We start from the raw sequence: 22762 nt of genomic DNA, 5'->3' as shown, positions 1-22762 counted from the left end.
TGACACTCGTGCACCTCCTTTAATACCAGTGATGCAAAGTGGTATTCCATGGGCGTTTCGGCCAAGTTTCTGGTTGTACATAGTTTCCTGGCGCCGAGTTTTGCTCTCTTAACCTACCTCTCATCTGCCTGCTAGATAACATTTTTCCCTCACCTCTAACCTGCCTCTCTCCCTCACTTCCTCTGCCTCCACTCTAGCACTTCACCCTTCATGGTCACAACCCAGGCACAGCTGGCCGTACCGCCTACCTGCACTTAAAAATGTCCAATGCTGGTTGTCCTTAATATACGTGTGTCTACTTATGTATTGTCTCTGGTGACTGTTTCATCTACTCCCCTCCACACCCTGGTCAGAATATCACATAGTGAAGTAGCTCATCATACTGGCCCACATGACCCAAAAAAGTGTCCCACTTTGATCAAAGAAGCTGGCTCACGCTAGCATTTTTGCGTTTTTGGTTCTGGCATTGCCCAAATGCCCTGCAGGCCTGTCCAAGCCTGTGTGCAGACAAGGAATTCCCATACACATTTCAGCTCACAGTCCCGCCTCACCCTTACCGCACTGTGTGATCTTGCCCAGGAAGATCTTTCCAGAAGCGCAGTACCCGACTACCACTCACTTTCTATGAAGTGGGAGAAAGAGAAATTAAAGAAGTTAGCTTGGGGTAGATTGAAGTAAACAGATATTATCTAAGATATAATTGACTTGTCCACCTTTGCCACACCCCTCTTTTAATCCCATTTGAGGTGAATGAAATGCAGAGCCACTCTGCGTTTTGTGTTTTCAAATGTAGGCTCTTGATGACTATATTGCCCTTCTTTGGCAGAAGAGATATCACTCCATTGACAGATTGTGCATATTTCACTGCAGTGAGGTGTGCCTCTGTGGGCCCGTCTGCCTCTGCACTACATTACATTTCCATAAACTGACATGGTGTAAATTAATTGATGCTAATTTGTTCTGCCTATTAGTGAGCCAGCACTTCAGTGAAGCCGCTTGCAAATTGATTGCATAATTCTAAGTGGGGACAGCTTCACACATCAAGGTTTCTCTGCCTGCACCGAGGGAGCAGCACTTCTGCATGCTTGGGAAGAGCTGGGGGACTTGTGCTCACGCCAGATCCTCCTGCTCGATAGCTGCTCAGGGACATGTGGCCATCAAAGCGATTTTCATAAATGCAGACGAAGCCCAAGAGGGTTCAGACCCTTTCAGAGTCAGTAAACATGAGTAAGTGCACCAGTGAAACATTTGCTTGGGATAGGAGTCACATAGCCTGGTCGACAGAGCAAGGGATCATTATTGTGCGTTAATGACCCACGAAAAAGTTATGGCTCTAAGGGAAGCCGATGGCCATATGTCGGTGAAGGGTCATTATACCAAGCGATAAGGACCCCTTCTGCTGTGTTTTAGCACGTGGTGGTAATAGCAAGCTTGGTTTTGGAGTTCTGGTGGTGAAGTTAAATAAGTTAATTAAATAGTAAAAAACATGTTAGTAAATGAAATGTTTTTTTAAAAAGTTATGTAGTACTTAAATTCGAAGGTTGATTTCATAAGGTAAGCATTTTAATCATAAACATATTTCAACAGTAACGGTTTTGGAATCAGCATTCATTAGACGTAATGTGAAAGGAAACCGTTTCTCTAGTGGAAGCTTTTTCTCGTTCACTTGGGGTGTATTTAATCGGATGTTGCCTGCCACAGTGAAGGTGAAGTGAAAAAGGGGTCCTCACACAGAGGAGTGTCGTGTGGAGAAATAAAAAAAAACCTTACTGGGCAATTCCATTGCTTTTTGTTGAATGCAGAGAACGTCTTTGTTTCCAAGCATGCTTCTGAAGTCAGATTGTTTGGAAGGCCAATAGGAGTAGATGACTGGCTTCCATGAATTCTGATTGGCTGAGAGGGGGTAAAGAAAGACCTCCATGTGCTATCATATATCAAAGGATGTGAAATGTCAGGTCCCCAATTGAAGAACAGACCAATGATAAAAGGCTGTTGGAGCAGATAAGTGTTAACTCTTTCGATCTCTGCAATAGCTGACTTTGCTAGAGCAATGCTAAAGTTTTCCTGTCTTCCTCAAACAGTCCATGTTTCTGGATGAAAATGTGGATTGGTGACGTATTGGTGGGGGCAGGAGAAATAGATCGGCCTAACAAATCCTGAATGAAAGAATTAGGCGACCCCTTTTCAGTCATGTTCTGACCATGTGCCAGCATCCTGTACATTGTAACTGTCTGTTTTCTTAATAGACGGATAGGTATGTGAGGTATACACCATAGAGTCTACCTGCCAAATTACTCTGTCGCACGTTTTTCGCGTGGTATGATGCCCGTCTTCACTATATAATACCTTTTAATACAAGTATGTTTTCTAGTGTTTCTCTATACTGGAATAAGGATGGGTTCCACACAATACTTAAGCTCAGATTCTGGCTTTAATTGTAAGACGTGCAAACTCCTAGCTCGGATGGTAATCAGAATGCAACAGGAATGCTTTTGATCTAGCACATAGTTGTCACTGGTGCAACGAGAGACTACAGTTCTGAAGTTAGTCCACGGATTCCACTAATGGGTGTGATCCTGGGCGAACCCATTTGAATGACAACTTTCACAGCTGGATCAATACCTGTTTCAGGTTTATACTAAAAGGGAATTTCTGTAAAAAAAATCGTTTTGCAATTGCGCAAAAATTAGCCTTGTTGCCAAGCCCCGGAAAAAGAAAAAGCGCGTGCGCACGCACGCACACACACACACACACACACACGCGCGCGCCCGATAATGGAGCATTTCAACCTAGTAATTCATCAATGTTCATAACTTCATTCACAAACAAAGAGGTATTATTCATTTAAATAAAGTAATCTCCCAAATCGTTGCAATTCATCTTCTCATTTCCACTCCCTGGAGGCCCCCCCCCAAAAAAAATCCTCCCCTATGCTCCCCCATCATCTCAAGGTTTGCCAGCAGAGTGTGGCTCTGGACATGCCATTGGAACACAATGTCATGTCTGTCACCTGAGCACTGCTCTCTGCAAAGTGTGCCTAACACAGGATGGAGTTGTCTCTGAGGGACACCAGCTCACCATAGCTGGGCAATGCTGGTACAGGTTCCCAAGATAGTTCTACCAATGACCCATATGGCATGGCCACCTTGAGAAATGGTTTTCATTAGGAGACTCTTGGTCACAAGCTGAGTTTACCAGTAGAAATGGTGATCCAGACATTGAAAGAATAAAGGTTTAGATGCAAGACATTAAAATGCATTGACATAAGTGACCGGAAAAATAGTCATTGCCAAGAATAATATTGTATCTGTATTAACTGCCAGGTTATTATGCAAGTCTATGCAATAAGGACGAGCATACTCGTCCTTGGCACTTAAGGGGTTAAAGAGCCTGCGGGGCGTCACCTATACATCCACCGTTATTAAATGTAGTGGTCTTAAACTCGCCACTTTCTCCTGGCTTTAGCTTTACTAACTTCTTGACAACTTCATTAATTCGTTTTATCTCCTTGTCTCCTAGACTCACCAACTGAGAAGAGTGGCCGGAGGCGGAGCATGCCCGGCAGCACCACGGACGATCCGGCCATGGAGTCCGCTGCCAACACGCCTTTCCGAGTCACGGTACACAATTGCTTTTTCTTCTTATAGATGGGTTTGTGTAGTGCAAACTCCCTGTCTTGCTTCACAGTGACCCTCTCCGTCTTTGTGCTTTGCGTTTGGGTACTTGCTAAATGCTTTGGATAGCAGTGGTCGAAGTGGGCGGGAGTGGTTGGGAGCGGTGCTCCTCTACTTAAAAAAAAAAAAAAAGTGTTTTTACTGTTCCGGAATGGTTTAGTTTAAGTGTAGGAAGAAGTTGAAACTTGCACTGCACTGACCATTCCCTTAAACAGCAGGTGTGTTTGTTTGGGGGTTTGGATTGCGTGTGGGAGGGGGCGTGGCAATGGGGTTTGTGGGGAGCGGGGGCAGGCCAGCAGAGAACATTGTTCCACTACTTCTTTCCATACACTTCCACTACTGTCTTTGGCAAGAAAAGTACCCTGTCTAGTTCTATGGTACAAAATATTATATGCAGGTAACAGTTTTCACTGCACAAGACCGCTTTGAAAACCCCTCAAATCTACTGGTTCAGTGTCCACTCTATTCAGCTAATTTGGGGATCTGCATCGTGCAGCTCTGAATATGTTTTGCACTACAACTCCTATGATCCCTCTTTGTTTAATTATGGGGCTGGGGCTGGTGGGGGTGGGGGGGATCTGGGTGTCATGGGTGTGTGTGTTTGTTCCAGATGTTTCAAACTACAATGCTCACCAGCACTGTCAATGGAAAGAGTCATGGGAGTTGGAGTCCACAACATATGGCAAACCGCACGTTGCAGAGTCCTGCTCTCGGCCAGTGTTCGGCAACCGACAGCCCTTCAGATCTTTTAGCCTACAACGTCCATCATCCCTTGCTGGTATAGTCAATGGTGGGGGGGGGGGGTCATAGGTGGTGTAGGGAAGACACGTCTTGTGGGTGGGGCACATGTTTCTCACTACTGCTCTGGGCAATGAGAGTGGTCTACGCTCATGTACGTTGTACAGTAGGAAGAGGGTCTATGGCACAGAGGACAATGATAAGGCACTTAGAGGGAGTGATTGAGCTTGTGAGTACATCGAGGGCTTCTTTTTGGATCGAGATCTAAGTGAATAGCGCTCTAATCATATCAGCACCTGAAAATTCTTGGGAACTAATAGGAAGGTTGGCAAAGAAGTGGCAGTAAAAGCATTTATTGGGCGCATAAATAGTACTGAAACACGTTCCATTTCACGGCGCTATGAAGCACAAACATACAATAACTACCGATACATTGCCAAGTAGTAGTTACAACATCGTATGATTTATGATGCATGTAAGGAGCAGAAATACGTTTTCAGTCTACTCGTAAAGCTTTGCCGTGAGGTGCATGTTTTAATCTAGACTGGTCTATTATCCGATAGGCGACGAAAGCTAAGGGTTCGCCCCATTTTACTTCTATTTTGCCAAATTAGCAAATCCCCAACATATATTTGAAGCTGGATTTAAGTGTACGGTTAGGCAGGTAATTCTGTGCCATATCTGAAAGGTATTCAGACCGCTCACAATTTTCCAAACTTGGACCCGGACTTGCAGCTGAAACATGCCTTGCGTAGGCAACCAGCCTAGTTCCTGGCGAGTCTGAGATATGTGATCGCGTTTCCTTAAGACAAAAACGAACAGCGCAGAACGATTTTGCACTCCCTGGAGCGTAAGTAGTTGTTTTTTCACAATACCTAAGTAGAGGGACAGACAATAGTATGATCTGGATAGAACTGATACTGTACAGATGATAGTAGGCACTCTTGTCAATAGAGTCAACTTGAGGAGTGAATGATAGCTGGCCATCAAACAAAACACCCAGATTCCTTACCAGCTAGGGAGGTAGACCACAAAGATCATACAGAGTGTGGAATTTCAACATACATCTCTGAAATGTATTGAAACTGACCGGTTTGTTTTCTCTGCGATCAGATCCAATTTCCCCCAAGTATTCGTGAACCTTCTGAAAGCAAAATGGCACCCAAATTGGTTGAGGCTCTTCAAAAGTATAATCTTTCAAGTATCACTTGATTGGAGTTTGGTCATTTGGAATAAGAGGCCTCCTCCATGTACTGTTCTGATGGAGCTCTGCCAGCAAGTTCTCACTTCACAACATACCACTTTTCCTGTGCAGCCATCCCAATCTTCCCAAACAGGAAATAAATCGCAATATCCCCCCACCACCCGCAGGCGATGGATTTTGTGTTGGATTTTAGAACGCGGGTTATTGCATGCCTTGCAAACAATCAATACAGGATCGGTTGACTTTAAGTGGTAATTTGCCATGTGGAGTGATTTCTCTGCTCCGGAACGTGCAAGGCTTGCGAAACAAGGGGGAAAGCAAATTACATAAAATGGGCAATAATGACCAGCAATGACCGGTCACTTTTATTTCTGTTGCCATGCTGGCTCCATCCGCAGGTAATGAACCGTGCTTGGGTGCACCATCGTTTATATGCTCTATAAAGGGCAATGAGCCACGTCTCTTGTTTAACACGAGAAAGCAAGTGACAATCCCCACCCAGAACTATTGAAATCATTGATAAGACACCCCCAAAAAGTCGCAAACAGACCCAGAGGAACTGGAGTCAATCCAAACCAGACTCAAATGAAAAAGTAGGCAAAGTGTGCGGCAAAGCCCAGGCTTTGTTAGCACCCACAGAAAGCAGGGGACAGCATACAAGCATTCAAATCTTGTCTCTCTCGAAATACCAATTAAATACAACAGCTTAAATATTACAGAATTGTCATTAGTGACATCATAACATGATCTCAGTTTACAAAAGCCTACGGGACTTGAGATAGGTTAGTGATCTTGGCTACATATGGCTTCAATAGGGGTTAAACATTGTAATTGGGTTACACATATGTGATGGCTCCTACCCCTATATTGATAAAGGTTAGACTACGTCATCTTCACAACAAGGGGTTGGTTGGCATACTACTTGATGGGTGGCATGTCTCTAAGGAGTTTCATAGTTTGGCACATTGCTTATAACCCGTGGGCTCTTGGCAGGCTGTCAGGTTTCGAGCCAGGCATAGAGTAGGGGGAGAGAGGCCCATGGAACATTCTTCCTCCAATTAAAAGTTGCCATCCCTCATTGTCAGGCCATGAGACCGGGCAATCCCTTTGTACTTGGCCTTGTGTGGCATCGCGTGTCTACGTGCTTGTGTAGGGAGTACTGCAGGTGTATTATCTATTTTGGCTTCTAATGAATAGTCAGCGTTCTCCAATTATGGGTCACATGCTACTAGACCATGTATGAAATGTAATTACCGCCTATTTAATGAGGATTGTAGCGCCTATTAATTTGTGTGTCAAGTTCTTTATTACCACTGGGGACACTCTTGAGTTACACTTTTGGCTTACTGTTTTACTGCACCTGGCTAACAAGGCTGGTTGTATTCTGATAAAACTTTAATGAAATTGGAAGTATCCTGCTTGTGTCTTGGGAACTGCTATCTTGTGCCTTTGTTCCACCATGCCTATGCTCCCTATTTCATTCTAACCTTGGCACTCATTTCCAGCTACTGCCTGAGCGCTGCACGGATTTGTATGTATATGGATTCAGCATTTTGAGTACTCTCAAAGTCTCGAGTCCTTTGTTTATTTAGAAGCATGCTGTGGCTTCCATTTTTAAGAAGATTGCTGCCTAATTGCACGTTGTCTTTATTTTAGTGAGCTATATTCGCATATAGTTCATGTTGTATTCAACCATACATTGGTTATTTTACAGTTCTTAATGTCTGTGGATGCTGGGTTCATATTGTTCATGTATAAATGCATATATTACCTACTGTACATTCTCTTCAGGTGGAGAGCACATGTGCTTCATGTCTAAAGCATGCGCTTGTTACTGCTACAACGTCAGTTTGACTTCTTTTGCCATCTTCAGCTTAAATTATCTCTATGTCCTGTTGCACCTGCCTGGGATAGGGGTGGTAAGGTTGCCTCAATGGTTCTCACCCGTGTGGAATTGGACAGGGGGAGAGGCAGAAGCCATAGATGACGTACTAGTCTGCCTCCCAACAGCATTGAGAGCAACGACAAGCCTACACAACCTTGTGCCTTTGAGAGTGTTGATGTTTCTGTGCTGGAGATGCATGGAAGCAGAAGAAAGAGGGCTGGAATGTGTCTCCAAAGGGGCAACATCCTTGTAAATGTAAATATGCAGGAAATCTGGTAAGAAAGCATAGGTTGGACTAGAATTCAATTTCAAATGAACCTCCTTCCTATCAACATCCAACTCACCCCATTGCTTCTACAGTTCAGGAAGGAGCTGAAGACCCTCCTCTTCAAGGAATGACTCCTCCCTAACACCTAGGTCCATACACCGTCCACTCCCCACCTACCTGAGACTGGGTAATCTGATCCCGACTGTTTCCTCCTCTGGTTACTTGTAGATCCCTTGCCGACTATTGCCCTCCCTCCCCTGCTGTTAGATCGCCGCTGCCTTGTTTCTATGCTCGCAAGCCTTATTCTTCCCCCTATGATTGTAAAGAGATCTGTTGCTTCCCAAAGCTAGCTCCACCCTCAATAAATACCCTAATAATAATAATAATTGAAAATAGTATACATAATTACAACCATCAACCAAGTGCCTCAGCCCCATTGTGTAAAGTTGAGTGTAGAAAGAGCTGGTTCTCCCTGCTGTAGTCGGTGCAGGAATTGGGATGGAACAAGACGTAGTGGAGCTCGGGCAAAGTTTGCCTTGCCCGAGCGCTACCAGAACTTTGAGGCCCAGGGGCTAGCCTAAGAAACTCCCTAATCTGTTCCCAAGCGGAGTCTCACGCTGAAACAGCTGCGCATTTAGAAGACCTGCGCGCATCTACACAAATGCAGAAATAGACAATGCCTCACAGCGTGTGCAGAAGCTGAACAAAATTGTATATATGTCTTGTAATTTAAAGAAATGTTTTTGTTAGGATATTTTTGACCAATAAAAAGAGAACAGTCCAACTTACATTACTAGTTTTAAGAGTTTCTTGGTGAATCAGTATTAGACATGTTTGAAATTTTAAATTGGGGGACCTATTATGTTCCCAAAATTCTCTTGGCTTGTATGCAAATCGCCAGTCATGGGTTCCAAGAGGAGATACTGAGTTGCGTGACCTGGCCCAGGACCATGCCTTTCGCCCCGCCTTCTGGCCCTGTCTCCCTCCCCAGCAAAACCTGCTCATGCACAGGGTTAAATAAAACGTGCATGTTTGTAGAAGTGACCGTGAAGCGTGGGCCAGATCTGGACAATCAATGACTAAGAGCCTCCTTTAAATCACATCTGTCTGAGCAAAGTATGTGGTGTAGTATAAAACCAACAAATAATCCATTATATAGTGCTTCATGTCCCACTCCTCCGGATTCTTAGCACTATAGTAACCAGTGTTGTAATTGATTTATCAACCTCGGAAGGATGAAAGTCTAAGTTGGCACTCTGCAGGATTCAAACTTGTCAAGTGCAGGCTGCCCTCATTTCAGAGACTATTTTATTTATATATTTATTTATTGTGCATTTGTAAGGCGCTTATACACAATAAATTGTGTTTCAAAGCGCCCACAGGGCAAAAGGGGAGGCAATATGGGAAGGCAAATAGAATAAAACTGATGAACAAGAAAGAGGCGGTCCTACTAGGCCTTGTGAGCATTCAGAACATGTAAGTGCAGAGAGAGGGGATGAGGGAAGGGGTATGTGCTAGGAGTTTCACAGAGGGGGAAGTGCCAAGGAGTCAATTTCAGGGAGCAGGTAAGTGCCTGGCAGAGATCACTTAGTAGAGTGGTCACCTGCCAATACAACAAGTGCAAGCCAGTGAGATAACACTGGCTAGTGGGTGCCCAAAGGCAAGTGCTGGGAGAGGGCGGAAGATGAAGGCAATTGGGAGGAAGGCCAGGACCCAGAAGGACACAAGGGCCCAGGTCACTAATCTCATCGACTGTTGGGTTTAGCATGGGAGGGAGAGTAGGAGGAAGGAGGTGGTGAAGAAAGTCTTGAGGAGCTTCTGGAACTTGAGGAGATCTGGCTCAAAACAGAGAGGAAGGGGGATGCTGTTCCAGAGGACGGGGCCAGCCGAAGATAGAGATCGGCCACCAGCTCGCTGCTTAGAGAAGCACTTGACATGCAGAGTGTTGGAGCCGGAGGAGCTTAAAGATCTGGAAGGGAAGTATTTGGTTAGAGCAAGTTGTAGATAGTGTGGTCCCCCGCCCCAGAAAGCCTTGTAGATGATACAGAGGGATTTGAATTTGATCCTTGCAGCAACCTGGAGCAAGTGGAGAGATTTTAGGACTGGAGAAACACGGTACCTGGGCTTGAGGCCAAGGATAAGTCCCGCAGCCCTATTCTGGATAAGCTGGAGGGGGTGGAGAGAGGAAGCGGGTAGATTAAGGAAGAGGCTTTTGCAGTAGTCCAGCCTAGAGATTACCAGAGCTCTAGGGACATTGAGCTTCTGGGGGAAGTGAGGAAAGGAAGGATACCGCTGAGGAGGTGGAGTTGAAATATGCTACCCTTTGTTGACAAACATACAGAAGTCGTGGGCAGAAGGGTACACCTTTGCTCATACTCCAGAAAGAGGTACGGGAATCAAGTGTGCCTAAAACATTACAGCAAATGGTCTGGCTTCAGGGCTTCAATAGGGGGACCCTACACATGCAATAATCATTGTCTCAGGCAGGGGAGTTAAAACCAGAGACCATGGTTTCACTTTAGTCTCACTAGTCAAAAGTATCTTACACTCAAGAGGGGTACTTTATTTTTTTTGCCTTCATAGATAGTTTGGTGCCATATGTTGTGGGATACAAGAAGTATCCCAACAATTCCTGAACGTGTGCGGCAACAGCTGGTCCAGTGGCCTAATAAAGGTTCAGGGGGTGTCCATTTGACTACCCCCCAGATCAATATGGTTATTAATGATTTCTGCTGGTTGCAAACACTTCAAGCTGATGTTATGCATTGACTGCTGTGAGTGGTACAAACCAACCAAGCTAGCAACAAACACATCTCTTAAATATCACTGAATACAAGAGAAATTGCATTGTTTTTTTTGTCTTCCCCACGGTTTTATTTGAAAAGGCATAACTGAGTGCCGATTTCTTTATTTAATTTTTTTATTATTAAGAACATTTTACAGGTGGGGGAGGCGGTGCGGGTCCTTCCATCCTCTCAGCGCTACATCTAGTGAACATGAATATATTATGCTTGGACGGTTATATGTGGTTTCACTGAGTACAATTTACAAATACACATTTATTGTCACAATTGTTATGACCTTTTGTATTTTATGCCATCAATAGTTAAACAGGACAAGAACATGATTGTTGCTTTGTTTCTGTGATATATATACATATATATATATATATATATATATATATATATATATATATATATATGTATGTATATATATATATTGAGAGAGAGAGAGAGAGAGAGAGAGAGAGAGAGAGAGAAAGCGACCATTAGCAAAGCAAGACTTCATCTGGGAGCTTTGTGTAAGTTCATAGCCACCCCTCCCCCCATCCACTTTCCCAATCACCTCATTTTCTTCCTGTCCCTAAATCCTGCTTTCCCTTGAAAGGGACACCTGCCCATCCTCCACGCTTTCTATCCAAACTCCTCTGCCCTACCTGCTCCCCCATCCTTATTTCCAACCCTGCGAACAACTAAGGGGGGGGGGGAGAATCTCTTCAAACATCTGTAGAAACACACCCCACTCTTACACCTACCCTGATATACAAATTGGAGGAAACTCCCACATTCCCCTGTATTAACTTGCTAACATGCTCCACCCTGCCCCATCACACCTGGCAAACCCTGTCTCGTTCTTGTGGTAACCACACTCTATTACAGCCAGATCCTTTCTCCACACTCTCACACTCTCATATATTTTCCACTCGCCCTTACACACGATACCCCACTCTCACGCATGAAAACATGCGCCTCTCTCTAACCTCCTTGGTACTCTGACCCGCCTGCCGCATACTTCCTTCCTCAAGCTTACCAGTGCTCCCAGAACAAAATACGTGTTAGAACTTGGCACAAATGAGTGACTATGAATCCGTCTGTTGACGTTTTTGGTGCAAATAATTTAGCTACTACCTTGTATAGGTCAGTCCATCTACCAGATACCGTTTAGACAGCCATCAATTGAGTTTCCAGTGGTGGTACATGTCTTTTTGAAAGATGCCAGTGATAAGTCTACCCACAGAATCAAAGAACTACTATCAGCAAATGTATTTCAAAATAATATTTGCTGTGGTCTCTCAATGTACATATGCAGCAGGTCTGCAGGCTCTTGCCTAAATCTTGGGCAGCAGGGCATGGCTGCCGGAGTTGTTGATTAATTTGCATTGTAAAATAGCACAACCACTTAAGTGCCAGGCTATTATGCAACTCTGTGCAAAAAAGGACAAGCATACTCGTCCTTGGCACTTACAGGGTACCTTGTACTTATGCTGTTGTGAAATGAAGGAAAAATTGTCTATACGAAAAACAGAGCTACTCCTCTACAAAGGTCCTCTTGTTATCAAGGTCCTGGAAGATAATTGCCCATTTCTTCTCGTCAATGTCTGGGAAGAGGTTTACTTGCTACAAGGAAAGCCCATAATACTTGAAGATTGATGCCCTTCACTTTACTCCTTTGACCATCAACACATCAGGTGCTTATTGGGGGGCGGGAGGGTGTACATATGAGTTATTACAGAGCATCACCTCTTACCTTTACGTACTTAAAAAGGGTTATATGTGATTTTACCGACCACAATTACAGAGTGGTTAATGCAATCGCGGACAAAATACCCCAAACCCATCCCAACCCATTTGAACCCCTTTACCCTTTATTTATTTAATTAATGTTTGCAGTTTTTTTCCGTATTATGGTCCACTCTGAAATTTGCCACTCTGTAATGTTTTAGATATATTGACTGGGTACCTTTAGAAAGGTGTTATTTTATTATTTTATCTTTATTTTCTGATATGATTGGTTATTTATAACGTGCTTAATAACCAGAGGTTTCTAAGTGCGGACGAGGTGATCGAACCTGTGTTGCTCCGTGTCGTCTTGCTTCCAAGACGAGCATGTTGCCCCTGAGTTATCCTCCTGAGACAAATACAGTGCTACATTGAGTGGAAGCTGCTTCAAAGTGCCTTCTAGAGTAATATGTGAAGGAAGTGCAAAATATGGGGACGCATCACATCAATCATGACTCACTCACGGGTGGTCTTCAGGAATATCGTCAATGAAATGAATCTGAGAAGGCAATAAAACAATTCTAGGGAAGATTGTGTAATACCATAGGTGATTTATTTTTAAGTCTTCTACTAGCTAATGAAGCAGATAGCCCCAGGTGGAGGGGCTTTGCCCGGCAACCATTTAATAAGGTCGCCTTTGAATGGAGGGAGATTGTTCCAGAGCTCTGGTACGTGGGAAAAGAGCAGTGCTTAATTTGCCGGGGAGTTTGCCCGGGCTCAGCCCCAGCACTTATTTCTGAGCCCAGGCACTTATTGTCTCCGACTCATATTAATTATGAAGTAAGGATAGCCACAGCATCCATTAACCCCAATGAGCAGGTGTGAGCTGTAGTTCAACCACAAATCTGTCGGCCCTGTGGGGAGCAGCTTTGGGTGGTGGTAGGGACCTGTCCGCCCGCCGTGGCACAAGCGTGCTAGGAATAATTTGGGCCCTGGCACTTATTTCTTTACAGATTAAGCACTGGATGTGAGTCTTTTACTTACGACATGTGCTTTCCTCAATGCAACATTTCTGACAAGCTATCGATGATAGAATATAGCTCTTCCATGAGAGTGTAATTTAATCTGTGCATTCTGGTAATCTGGATTTTTGTTCTGTGGGGCCTCGAATAAAAGAAGAGTAACGTTCCCAAAAGTAGGAAACTCTCGTCCCCTGCACACTATCAAAGGGGTGCAATCTGCCCAGAAGGTCCACGGGCCACCCACTGTAACACCAGAGCCCTCCAGTAGTAGGGTGAGCCATTCATAGGTTTCAATTTTACCCTACTGGGTAGGATTAACATTCATATAATAACTTGAATGTAGAGAACTTCATGCATTTTAGCATCTTAGTTGGTTATCGCTTTTCTAGGCCACGACAGGGTTTGAATGACTAGAACAACCCGCTATAACTGGAAGTTCCAAAGAGGGGCTCCATATCACTTTTTACATGTCCACTTTGCCATAACGTACCAATCATCTAATTACAGACCCGTTTGTATGAATAGACTTAATCAGAAATATTTTACAATGATGTACGATGATAAACGCACACTTATGTACTTTTGTATTTGATGACCTTTTAGACATTTTCGAAAAACTGTCCCTGATGAAGAGAGATTTTCCCGAAACGTGTTGGGCCATTCTAATAAACGCATGTTATGTTGAATTGTTTTCTGTTACATTTTGTGCAATAATTTTGCCTCTATGATTAATTTGGTAATTGTAATGAACACAGGTACAATAAGACTTGGGAATCTTGCTTGATTGAAACCATTTTCTGAATGCTTGGTTGAATTTTACTGCCTGTGATAGTGTACTGCCGAGGCACTGCAGAGCGGGTGGCCGCCATCTAACGTTGCCGGGGTTTCCAGGAAAGTGTGCTGCCCTGCTTTCCCATGCCCTATCCCCAGCCCCTTTTCAAACTAATAAGGCACCCTCACCCGCTCCTCACTTACCGTCTTGCTCCTTGTCCGTTGGCTGCGCTGGGAACAGTAGTGTTCCCAGTGCAGCATCGACGTCCGCAATGAATAGTCCCTTCCTCACGATGCATGGCAGCCATTTTTTTCCTGTTTAAGCTTAACTATTAATACACCGCTCTGACCTGTAACTTTGTCTCCCATTCCCCCTCCCCCCTCTCGCGCCTGTGTAATATTGCTTAAGTGGTCACTTTAAGCTTTATTGTGGCTGAGACCAGGAGCCAATGCATACGCCGTACGATTGGTGTTGATAAGGGCTCTTAAAGGATCATCACCCTTTGCAAGTGCCCTCACTGCTTTCTCTCTGGAATGCAACGTGCTCCAGTGCCACTGAGTGACTGATCATGACAGAAACGTCTTCTAACACAACTTAACATCTGCTTCCCAAAGAAATGTTTTAAATATATTTTCTGTTTTTCAATAGTGTTGCAGAGAGACATACATCTGTTCATTGTTAAGGACATTTAGATATTTGGAAACAAGAATCATTCTTATCAGGATCAGTTTTACCCCTGAAGTTAGTTTTATTGGTATGACACCACTCGGTATGCAATGGCAGAGCTTAAGAGAGTGGCAATGTTTTTTATTCCCATCTCCAGAAAATTGTGTGTGAATTCATTGCCAAAGTATCCGATTTATTCATCTGCCCATGAGCATGGTCTTTAGTCAAATTTGTTTTATCTCCGCTCTTTGACATAGCCATCAATTTGGGCTTTTCTCACTTGATCTTCATCCGCCACTCTGCATAATGTATCTAATGACACCATGGTGCTGGTATTGAGGTGACCAATAACATTGTTTCATCTGCAAATGGCGGGGCTTTGTAAGCCTTCTTCCCAAAACTGTACCCTCAATACATTGGGCCTCATCACAAATTGGGGTGTATCCCGGCTCTAATACAGCCGACTGTAATAGCCCTTGCACCGGTCGGTCCGGCGGTATTACCGCCGGATCACGGGTTGGGTGTTAACGGTAAATCACCATTCCACATTGTGTCCATTGGATTCAATGGGGCATTTTCAGCGCTAATTATGCGGGCTAATGCAGCCGGCGGTAATACAGCTGAAAAAAGAAGGGATTTTCAACTCCAGGGAAAGGCTGGAAGTAAAACAGCCCATTTAGTGCCCAACACGTGATAGGGCCAGCCTTTAAATGCGGCTATAATACCGTTACCACCGCATGTAAGGGCTACAGCCCAACTCGTGATGAGGCCCATTGTATTGTTCCTTTAGGCAATCAGTAGGAATTCAATTCAAATTTTGAACAATATGGCCAGTAGAGGGCAGGCCTGTTTTGTACCCTTTACTTCCTTGAGGTTTTGGAGTGCCGGATGTCTACCATTATTCAAGTTGTGGTGTTTGTATTCATCTATGTGCCCCCCACACACAACCTCTGCTAAATATTCATATTCTTCACCACCTCCTCCCGATGGTTCCAGTTCTCATTATAAAATGCTTTTTACGCATCAATAGAAAGAACGGTACATTGTTGGTCCCCTCTTCTACGTGATCTAGGGCATTTGCAAGTGATTGTAATTGGTTATTTATAATGCGCTTGACATCCAGAGGTTTCTAAGCGTGGACCTGGGGATCAGACCTGTGTCGCTCTGCTTCGGCCTGCTTCCAAGATGAGCGCGTTGCCCCTGAGCTATCCTTCCAAGACCTCATTTTGACATGTCTGAGTTTACATTAGCTAAATCCTACTTAATAGTTCCTTTGTATTCTAGTTATTCGATGAAGTCTCCAGCTCCATATTCTAGTCAATATTTTTGTGACTGCATTCATCAGCAAATTGGGTAAAAGCTGCTTCAAATTAGGAGATTGCTGCCTGATTTTGGTACAATTGACAACCAATCTCTTTCATGAACATTGCAAGTCCATTATCATAGTCCAGATTTTCTTTAAACAGCTCCTATATCAGTCAAGGGAGGACTTCCTTTAAAGACTTGTATAACTCGCTCCTGAATCCACCCATGCCTGGTGACATTCACCACTTCATGCCCCCAATCACATTGCTTATTTAGTCAGCCATGATGTGGCCATCCAGTGATTCTACCTCGCATTGGTCCATTTAAGGTATGTTGAGTGTGTTCGAGAATATCGCTCTTTCCTATTTGCTTCCTTGTGAGGCATCTGAGGACGTCCTCACTCCTTCCCCCAATATATCCTCCTCCCATGTGGCCAGGGAAAAGGCGTAGCTATTGGATCCTGACCGTGGGAGTGGATATGCGAGGGAGGATCACCGGGGTGGAGGGGACTTGGGGAGTGGGGATGAGACAGCCTTGGGTGAGACACATTATCTCCCATTTCCCTTTTATAAAGAGTCGGCTATCCCCAGGCCTTTTGTGGGGTATTACCAGTCCTTTCCCTATTCTTCTAGGAAACCATCTCCCAGTACACACCAATCAGGTACTGGGATGAGAAAGAAACGAACCAGAGCCATACATCCTCTCTTTATTGACTCATACACAGACACCACTTTGCTACTGGGACGAGGAAGAGGGATGCCAGTACCAGGACCAGCTAGTTGTCAATGCAAAATCATTCTCTTTATATTCCTTCTTCCTATCTCCAAATCCATCCACGGTCTTGCCCGCACCCTTCCCCGCCACTCCTTGCTGATTGCATCTCCCTCTACTCCGCTTGACACCCATGTTCCTGCTCCCTCTTCAACCTCTCTATCCACTGTTCTTCCATCACCTCCTCCGGCTCCTTATTTGCCCTGCTCCACTGAATGCACACCCCAAGATACATAAACGATCCCATCACTCAAACACTTCAAGGCTGGACTCAAGCTCCACATTTTGTCCTGCGAAGGGTCACAACCCAACCCTCACCAACTAGCTCAAGTCCACCCCAGCTATAATTCAATATGTTCAGCTGCAAATATGAGAATATGTAGAATGATACATCGAAGCACTAGGCCTATATCTCCCAGGTCTCTGCATCCATTCACCCATCGTCCTCAACAACTTGGTTCCCATTCCTAAATACCAGTAACGTATTTTAAAGGCTCCCATACCGTGAAAGCCGCTATCTACTGCACGGTTTTCTACGTGTGTCATTTCTGGTCGAAATTGACACCCCAAACTTGACTGAATGCAAATCATAGGCTTGTCAGTATATTATGCATTTATGACTACACAATGAACTGTGAAATAACATTTCAAACACACCTTCAGTCTATTGCATTTGTCGCATAAAAGGGAATATTGAACTCACTAATGACATACAAATTTTAACATTTTAATAAAGTTGGCTTGGTTGCACTTTTGAATATCAAACTTGTCTTTTTCATTCTGTGGATGAAATGTGTTGCCAGCCACAGTGCTGGTATTGGGCTGCCACTGGTTAAAATGCTGACAGATGCCTTTCTGTCTCCACCAGTACAGTGGGTCAGGGAAAAAGGACTACATGGTGCAGTAGCAAGCTGCAAAGAGGGCACCTGTAAAAAAAAGAAATATGTTTTTACTAATGCCATCTAAATCCTTGCATTATCACACGGAATCATGAAACAGATAAAAATTAGATTTTTTAAAATAAATAATTAAAAATAAAACCTGTTCCCTAAAGGTGTTTGACAAGTGCCACCACCAAGGCGCTGGCCCAGCAGACTTTAATTATGGGAATTACCCATGTAAACCTAATGTTATCTTTTACATTGCACTGAAATGCTGAATACAGTGTAAGGGTGCAGAAGTAATGGACCGACACAAAGGTGCCATGCTTTCGGCTGTAGACTTTTATCATCATGAAAATAAAGGAAAGACCTAGCTACCCCTATTGATAAGAGGGGTTCCCCTGCCTCAACTAATAAACTAAGGATTGTCAGAATGTCCAGCAAATCATAAAAGTCCACCGTCGTGTCAAACCTACTTCTGTCCTGTGAGGAGACACTTCTTACATACGGTTTTGCCTAAAGACGTTTTATTTGAACACAAAAAGGGGTTGGGAAAAGGCTTTGCTGTCCCTATACTAGTGAAGTTTTCCTACCTAAAATCAAAACTAAGGATCGGTCAGTGTCAGGATGTCCAAAACAAAACTGGCCTGTGTCCAAAGTGTGCAGTTCTGGCCCTCACATTCTAAACAAAGGAATTCTAAAGGGAAAAGTACAATGTCTTTGGCATGAATGTGTTTTAAATGTTCAAAAGAAACAAAAGATGTATCATTTCCACAAAAAGAAGCTTCTGAAGGATAGGTCTCCTTACTCCAGAGGGTTCTACCCTTCCCCTGGGTGGATTGATTTTTTTGTTGCTTTCTTGGCTTGCCAAATGATAATTCGTGATGTCCTCTTTTTGGGCCACTCACAAAGTCCTCTGTATGCCGTTTCTTAAATGTATTTGTGTTAAAGTATAGTTCTCTTTTCCCTGGGAACACAACAACTTTATATACGAAAAGGAGTTTCTATTTTCAACAACAGAAGATCTTTTCGAATGTTTTAATCCCAGAGTGTAATTGGTTCCCTTTTCCTTCCAGACTTCTGTTCTTCCTTTCTTCTGTGCTACGGCCTTAAAGTAGTCCTGATGTCGTCTTGTCAAGACTTCCTTTCACTGGACTCTGCCTACTACCATTGGTAATTTAAAGTACTGTTGGGCCTTTTACCTTTCACACAGGTTCTACATCTTACACATTCCTTTTTTGTGAATTTGCACTTCTTCAGTCTTTTATCTCAACAGAGCCAGCTGACCATGCGTTCCTTTGAGTCAACAGCAAGAGCTATCTTTCAGCTGATTCTCTTTCTTTTAGGCTTTTATGTGTGGTTGAAACACTGGGTGAGCTCTCTTGCCACGGTTGTTTGTTCTCCAGTCTCTTAGACCACCACACAGCCTACTGGCTATTTCTTGTGTTTTGTTTAACTTCAACTTGCCTCGTATGTTCCCCTACCAGGGCTTCCTTGGCACCCTTGCAACTCCCTGTTATACTCTCGTACCAGGCTTGCTGGATGCACAGTCTTATAATTACCTGGTGCACTCTCCTGCCAGGGTTTTTTAAGAATACACACTTGTAACACCAGGGGTAATCTCATACCTGGGCTTTCTGTAATCTTGCACTTGAAACTTCCTTGTATACTCTCTAGCCAGGCTTTCTCTTGAATGCACAAACTTATAGTTGCCTGGTATATTCACTTTCCAGGGCTTTATGGGTGTGAGCTCCTGCTCACTCTCCCACCTTTGATGGGTCTATCGTGTAGCCTTCTTGGCTAAAATTCTTGGTTTTGTATATGTTGGCTTTTCCCTCTTTATATACTCATAACATACGTGGATAAACTTGAAAGTCTCTCATTTTGTAATCTTTGCTTTCCATCGTTCTCTCTCCGGTATTACACACCGTTCCTTTTTCCTCGTGGTTTCAAAAGTTACATTTTTTTGGTTTTGGCTCAGTTGCCAACAGGCATCGGCATTCCCTCTCTCCCTCCATTGACTCACTGGTTCTTGATGGCATTTGCCATTGTTTCTCTGGTCTGCAGATGACAGGCTCCTGCTGACTTCTGCGTCGCAACCGTTCTTCCATCGGTTCCCTGCTTCTGGAGGCTTTTGCTGACCTTGTCTGCTTTATGTATGATCCCAGTGAGCAATGTGCTGTTCTACAATGCTGATGAGCGCACAGGAGATATCTGCTTGCTTCTGGAGTTCCTGCCACATGTCACCTGCTTCCAGCAGCCTTCTCGCCTCAGGATTACGAGCCGGTGGGCTCCACAGACTACTTCTCACACAGAAGAGCAACACACTCCTGCCAGCAACCTCTCTCTGATTCTTGCTTCAGTGATTTAAAGGACCCGGGCACAGGTGTGCGCTCGCTGCCACTAGAGCGCTGCCTGTGCTCGTGGATTCCGTGCTCTGCACTACTACATTCCTCTTGCATATTATGCTGCTTCCGGTAGCCTACCTGGTGTCTTCTCCTGCCATGTACTGTGGCTATGATGAACCCTATAGATGGCTTGATCACTTTATGGGTGTGCGTCCCAGACTCGCATATTCTGAGGTTTCGGGTGGTCTACCTGGTGAACTTTCCTGTCTGTGACTAAGATGAGCACTCGTGGTGTGTTGCTTTAGACTTATGGGTCCCAGATTTGCATACCCTGCCTTTATTTGTAGTCCACCTGGTATTCTCTCCTGCCAGGTATTGTGACTGTGGTGATCACTTTTGATGCCTCTGCAGTCCAATATTGTTCTTACCCTGGGGTCCCAGACCCTATATGTGGAGCCTTTGTGTTTGCCCACTTTTATCCCACTGGTTTGGGCCCTCTGCGTCTCCTCTGCCACTTGCATACATTTTTCTTTGGTTTGCAGCATTGTCATGCCTCTTCAGATACTGGCTGTCAGCTATGTGGTTTCCTCGCTGTAATTCTCCTGCCTTCAGGCTTAGACGACTCTGCAGAGGTAGCATTTCTCAGGGCGGCTGAACATCTGCTTCCCACTCTCCACGATCTCCCAGGTTCATTGGGGACTTCTACTTCGATTTCTACTTGATGTCCGTTTGACACCGGACCGTGTCTGCACTCGCTTTCCATTCTTGAAATGTCCCAGCCCGCTCCCCTTCTCCGGCTTCTTTGAACTTCATGGTTTCTCCGGGGAGGGTGGTTGGACAAATCTAGTCCATCCTTTCCTTTTAAAGAACTGATTGAAATTAATTGTCCATATTGACTAAACTGTGCAGATTGGTTCTTTGCAGTACACCTCATTACTCCATGCAACTTCCTTGTCGCAGTATCCTCACTGCCATGATTCACCGAGGTACTGATGTTCTTCATCGTCTCAATATTTCTATAGGATTCACATGGGTAGTCCCCATTCTTCTTCATCCCAGTACTTGCTAAGTAGGTGAAAGTGTCTACCTTACACAGTTACATGGAAGTGTAGGGGATAACAGGGTCTTCTATGGGGCAAGTGCTTGATGGAGGCTGTGAAAGGGTGGGTAAATACTTTGTTCTCCCTAATGTGTCATCCCTCGTCCCATGGAAGTGTTCACTTCCCATGTGATCCTCCCACATGTGCACCACCCCCAGGGGGATTATTGGACTGTGGCTGCGCCGCCCTGGCTCAATGAGAAGCCCTCCTGATGGGAGAAGGGACAGCATCCAAAGATTCGTCACAACAGACTTGCTTATGCAGAGATGAAAGCTTTTGCGAGAGATGCTTTTTTCAACCATTACTCTGCACGCTTTCCTGCAAATACAATTTTGCCCGCTGCGTGGGGGTGCAGCTGAGAACAGGAAACGCTTTGGACGATTGACTGATAAAATTGGGAATATGGGTGTTGTAGTCACATACATGTTGAGGGGGACAATCCTTCCGCTTTTATTACATCCTGTACACAACTGTACTGTTATATTGGCCTTTGGCTCTCCAGATGTTTTGGACTACAACTCCCATGAGCCCCATAGGTTATGCTGGCTTGGGTTGGTTGTATTTATAGTCCAAAGCATCTAGAGAGCCAATGGTTGTAGACCCCTGTAGCCTTTTGCACCCTGTCCTCAAAGGAGTTCTGAAGCATGAAGTGCCAAATGCCTGCTCAGATAGATCAGTGAGTTCATTATTTTCTGTTGTGATCTGTGTTCAACCTCATATTTAATGGTAGAGTCCCAGCAGGTCAGACCTGGCCTTCCATATTTCTAAAATGGATAAATTCAGTAGCTTTAAATTCGATACCAATTGTAACACGTGTTGTTTTACAGAGCTACAAAAAGACTGAGTATGTCAACAAACTGTGTATACACATATTACTAATACTATTATTTATACTAATATAATATCCAAAATAAATGAATAAATTAGCTGTACCTAGCAAAGCATATGCCAAAAAAGTGTGTTCTCTCTCTCAATAAATCATTCATGACATCACTGATATCACTGGTTTGATTAATTACATATTGAAATATGACCACTCTGCTTTGTTACATACCATATATGTACATATTCCATACTTATACAGGACATTGTAGTGTGCCCTTGCTTCTTTAAATGCAACATACAGTGCACAATTATGTAGTATAATGAACAGATTTTTTTGTATATTAACCAAACTTTGAATGCATAGATTCTATACTATCAGAATGCATATGGGGCATGTACTTTCTTTTATATGAAATACTTTTTTTATACAACCTGTCATCTGCAAAAAAATGTCTTCATGTAATGTGATCATGCTAAGGTGAATTGTAAATATAAGTGTGAACATTGGCTATTTGTATAACACTTATTGTTAAACATGTTTCTACTTTGATCTATTTTTTAAAAACATTTTTTACTACATTATTTACTTATATTATCTTTGCAATACCTGAAATAGATGTAGCTGGATCAGGTAATTTCCCTGCAATGAAGTATTGTAATTGATTACTAATCTATGAAATTCAAACCATTTGTATAATAATTTGATATGTACTAAAAATGAATGTGCCACACGTAATCATGTAATATGTGTATGACTGTATTGTTCCATGTCATGTTATTAAGTGTGATAAATTGAAATATGCA

At 43.7% G+C, this 22762-nt stretch overlaps 1 protein-coding gene across 5 annotated transcripts in view; it reads left to right on the top strand.

Annotated features, from left to right (window-relative positions):
- Positions 1-22762, top strand: part of DAB2IP (DAB2 interacting protein) — a 1964804-nt gene that overhangs the window by 772309 nt on the left and 1169733 nt on the right. For all 5 annotated transcript variants that reach the window (XM_069609510.1, XM_069609509.1, XM_069609506.1 and 2 more), the window contains exon 2: positions 3520-3620. In XM_069609510.1, the coding sequence (XP_069465611.1) occupies positions 3555-3620 (66 nt within the window). In that variant the 5' untranslated portion in view covers positions 3520-3554. The remainder of the gene's footprint in view (positions 1-3519; positions 3621-22762) is intronic.

This window comes from Ambystoma mexicanum, chromosome 8 (assembly GCF_040938575.1).
Source record: "Ambystoma mexicanum isolate Mex_15411 chromosome 8, UKY_AmexF1_1, whole genome shotgun sequence".
Lineage (NCBI taxonomy): Eukaryota > Metazoa > Chordata > Amphibia > Caudata > Ambystomatidae > Ambystoma > Ambystoma mexicanum.
Note: the sequence above shows the minus strand (reverse complement) of the source record. Positions and strands in the feature narration are given on the sequence as shown.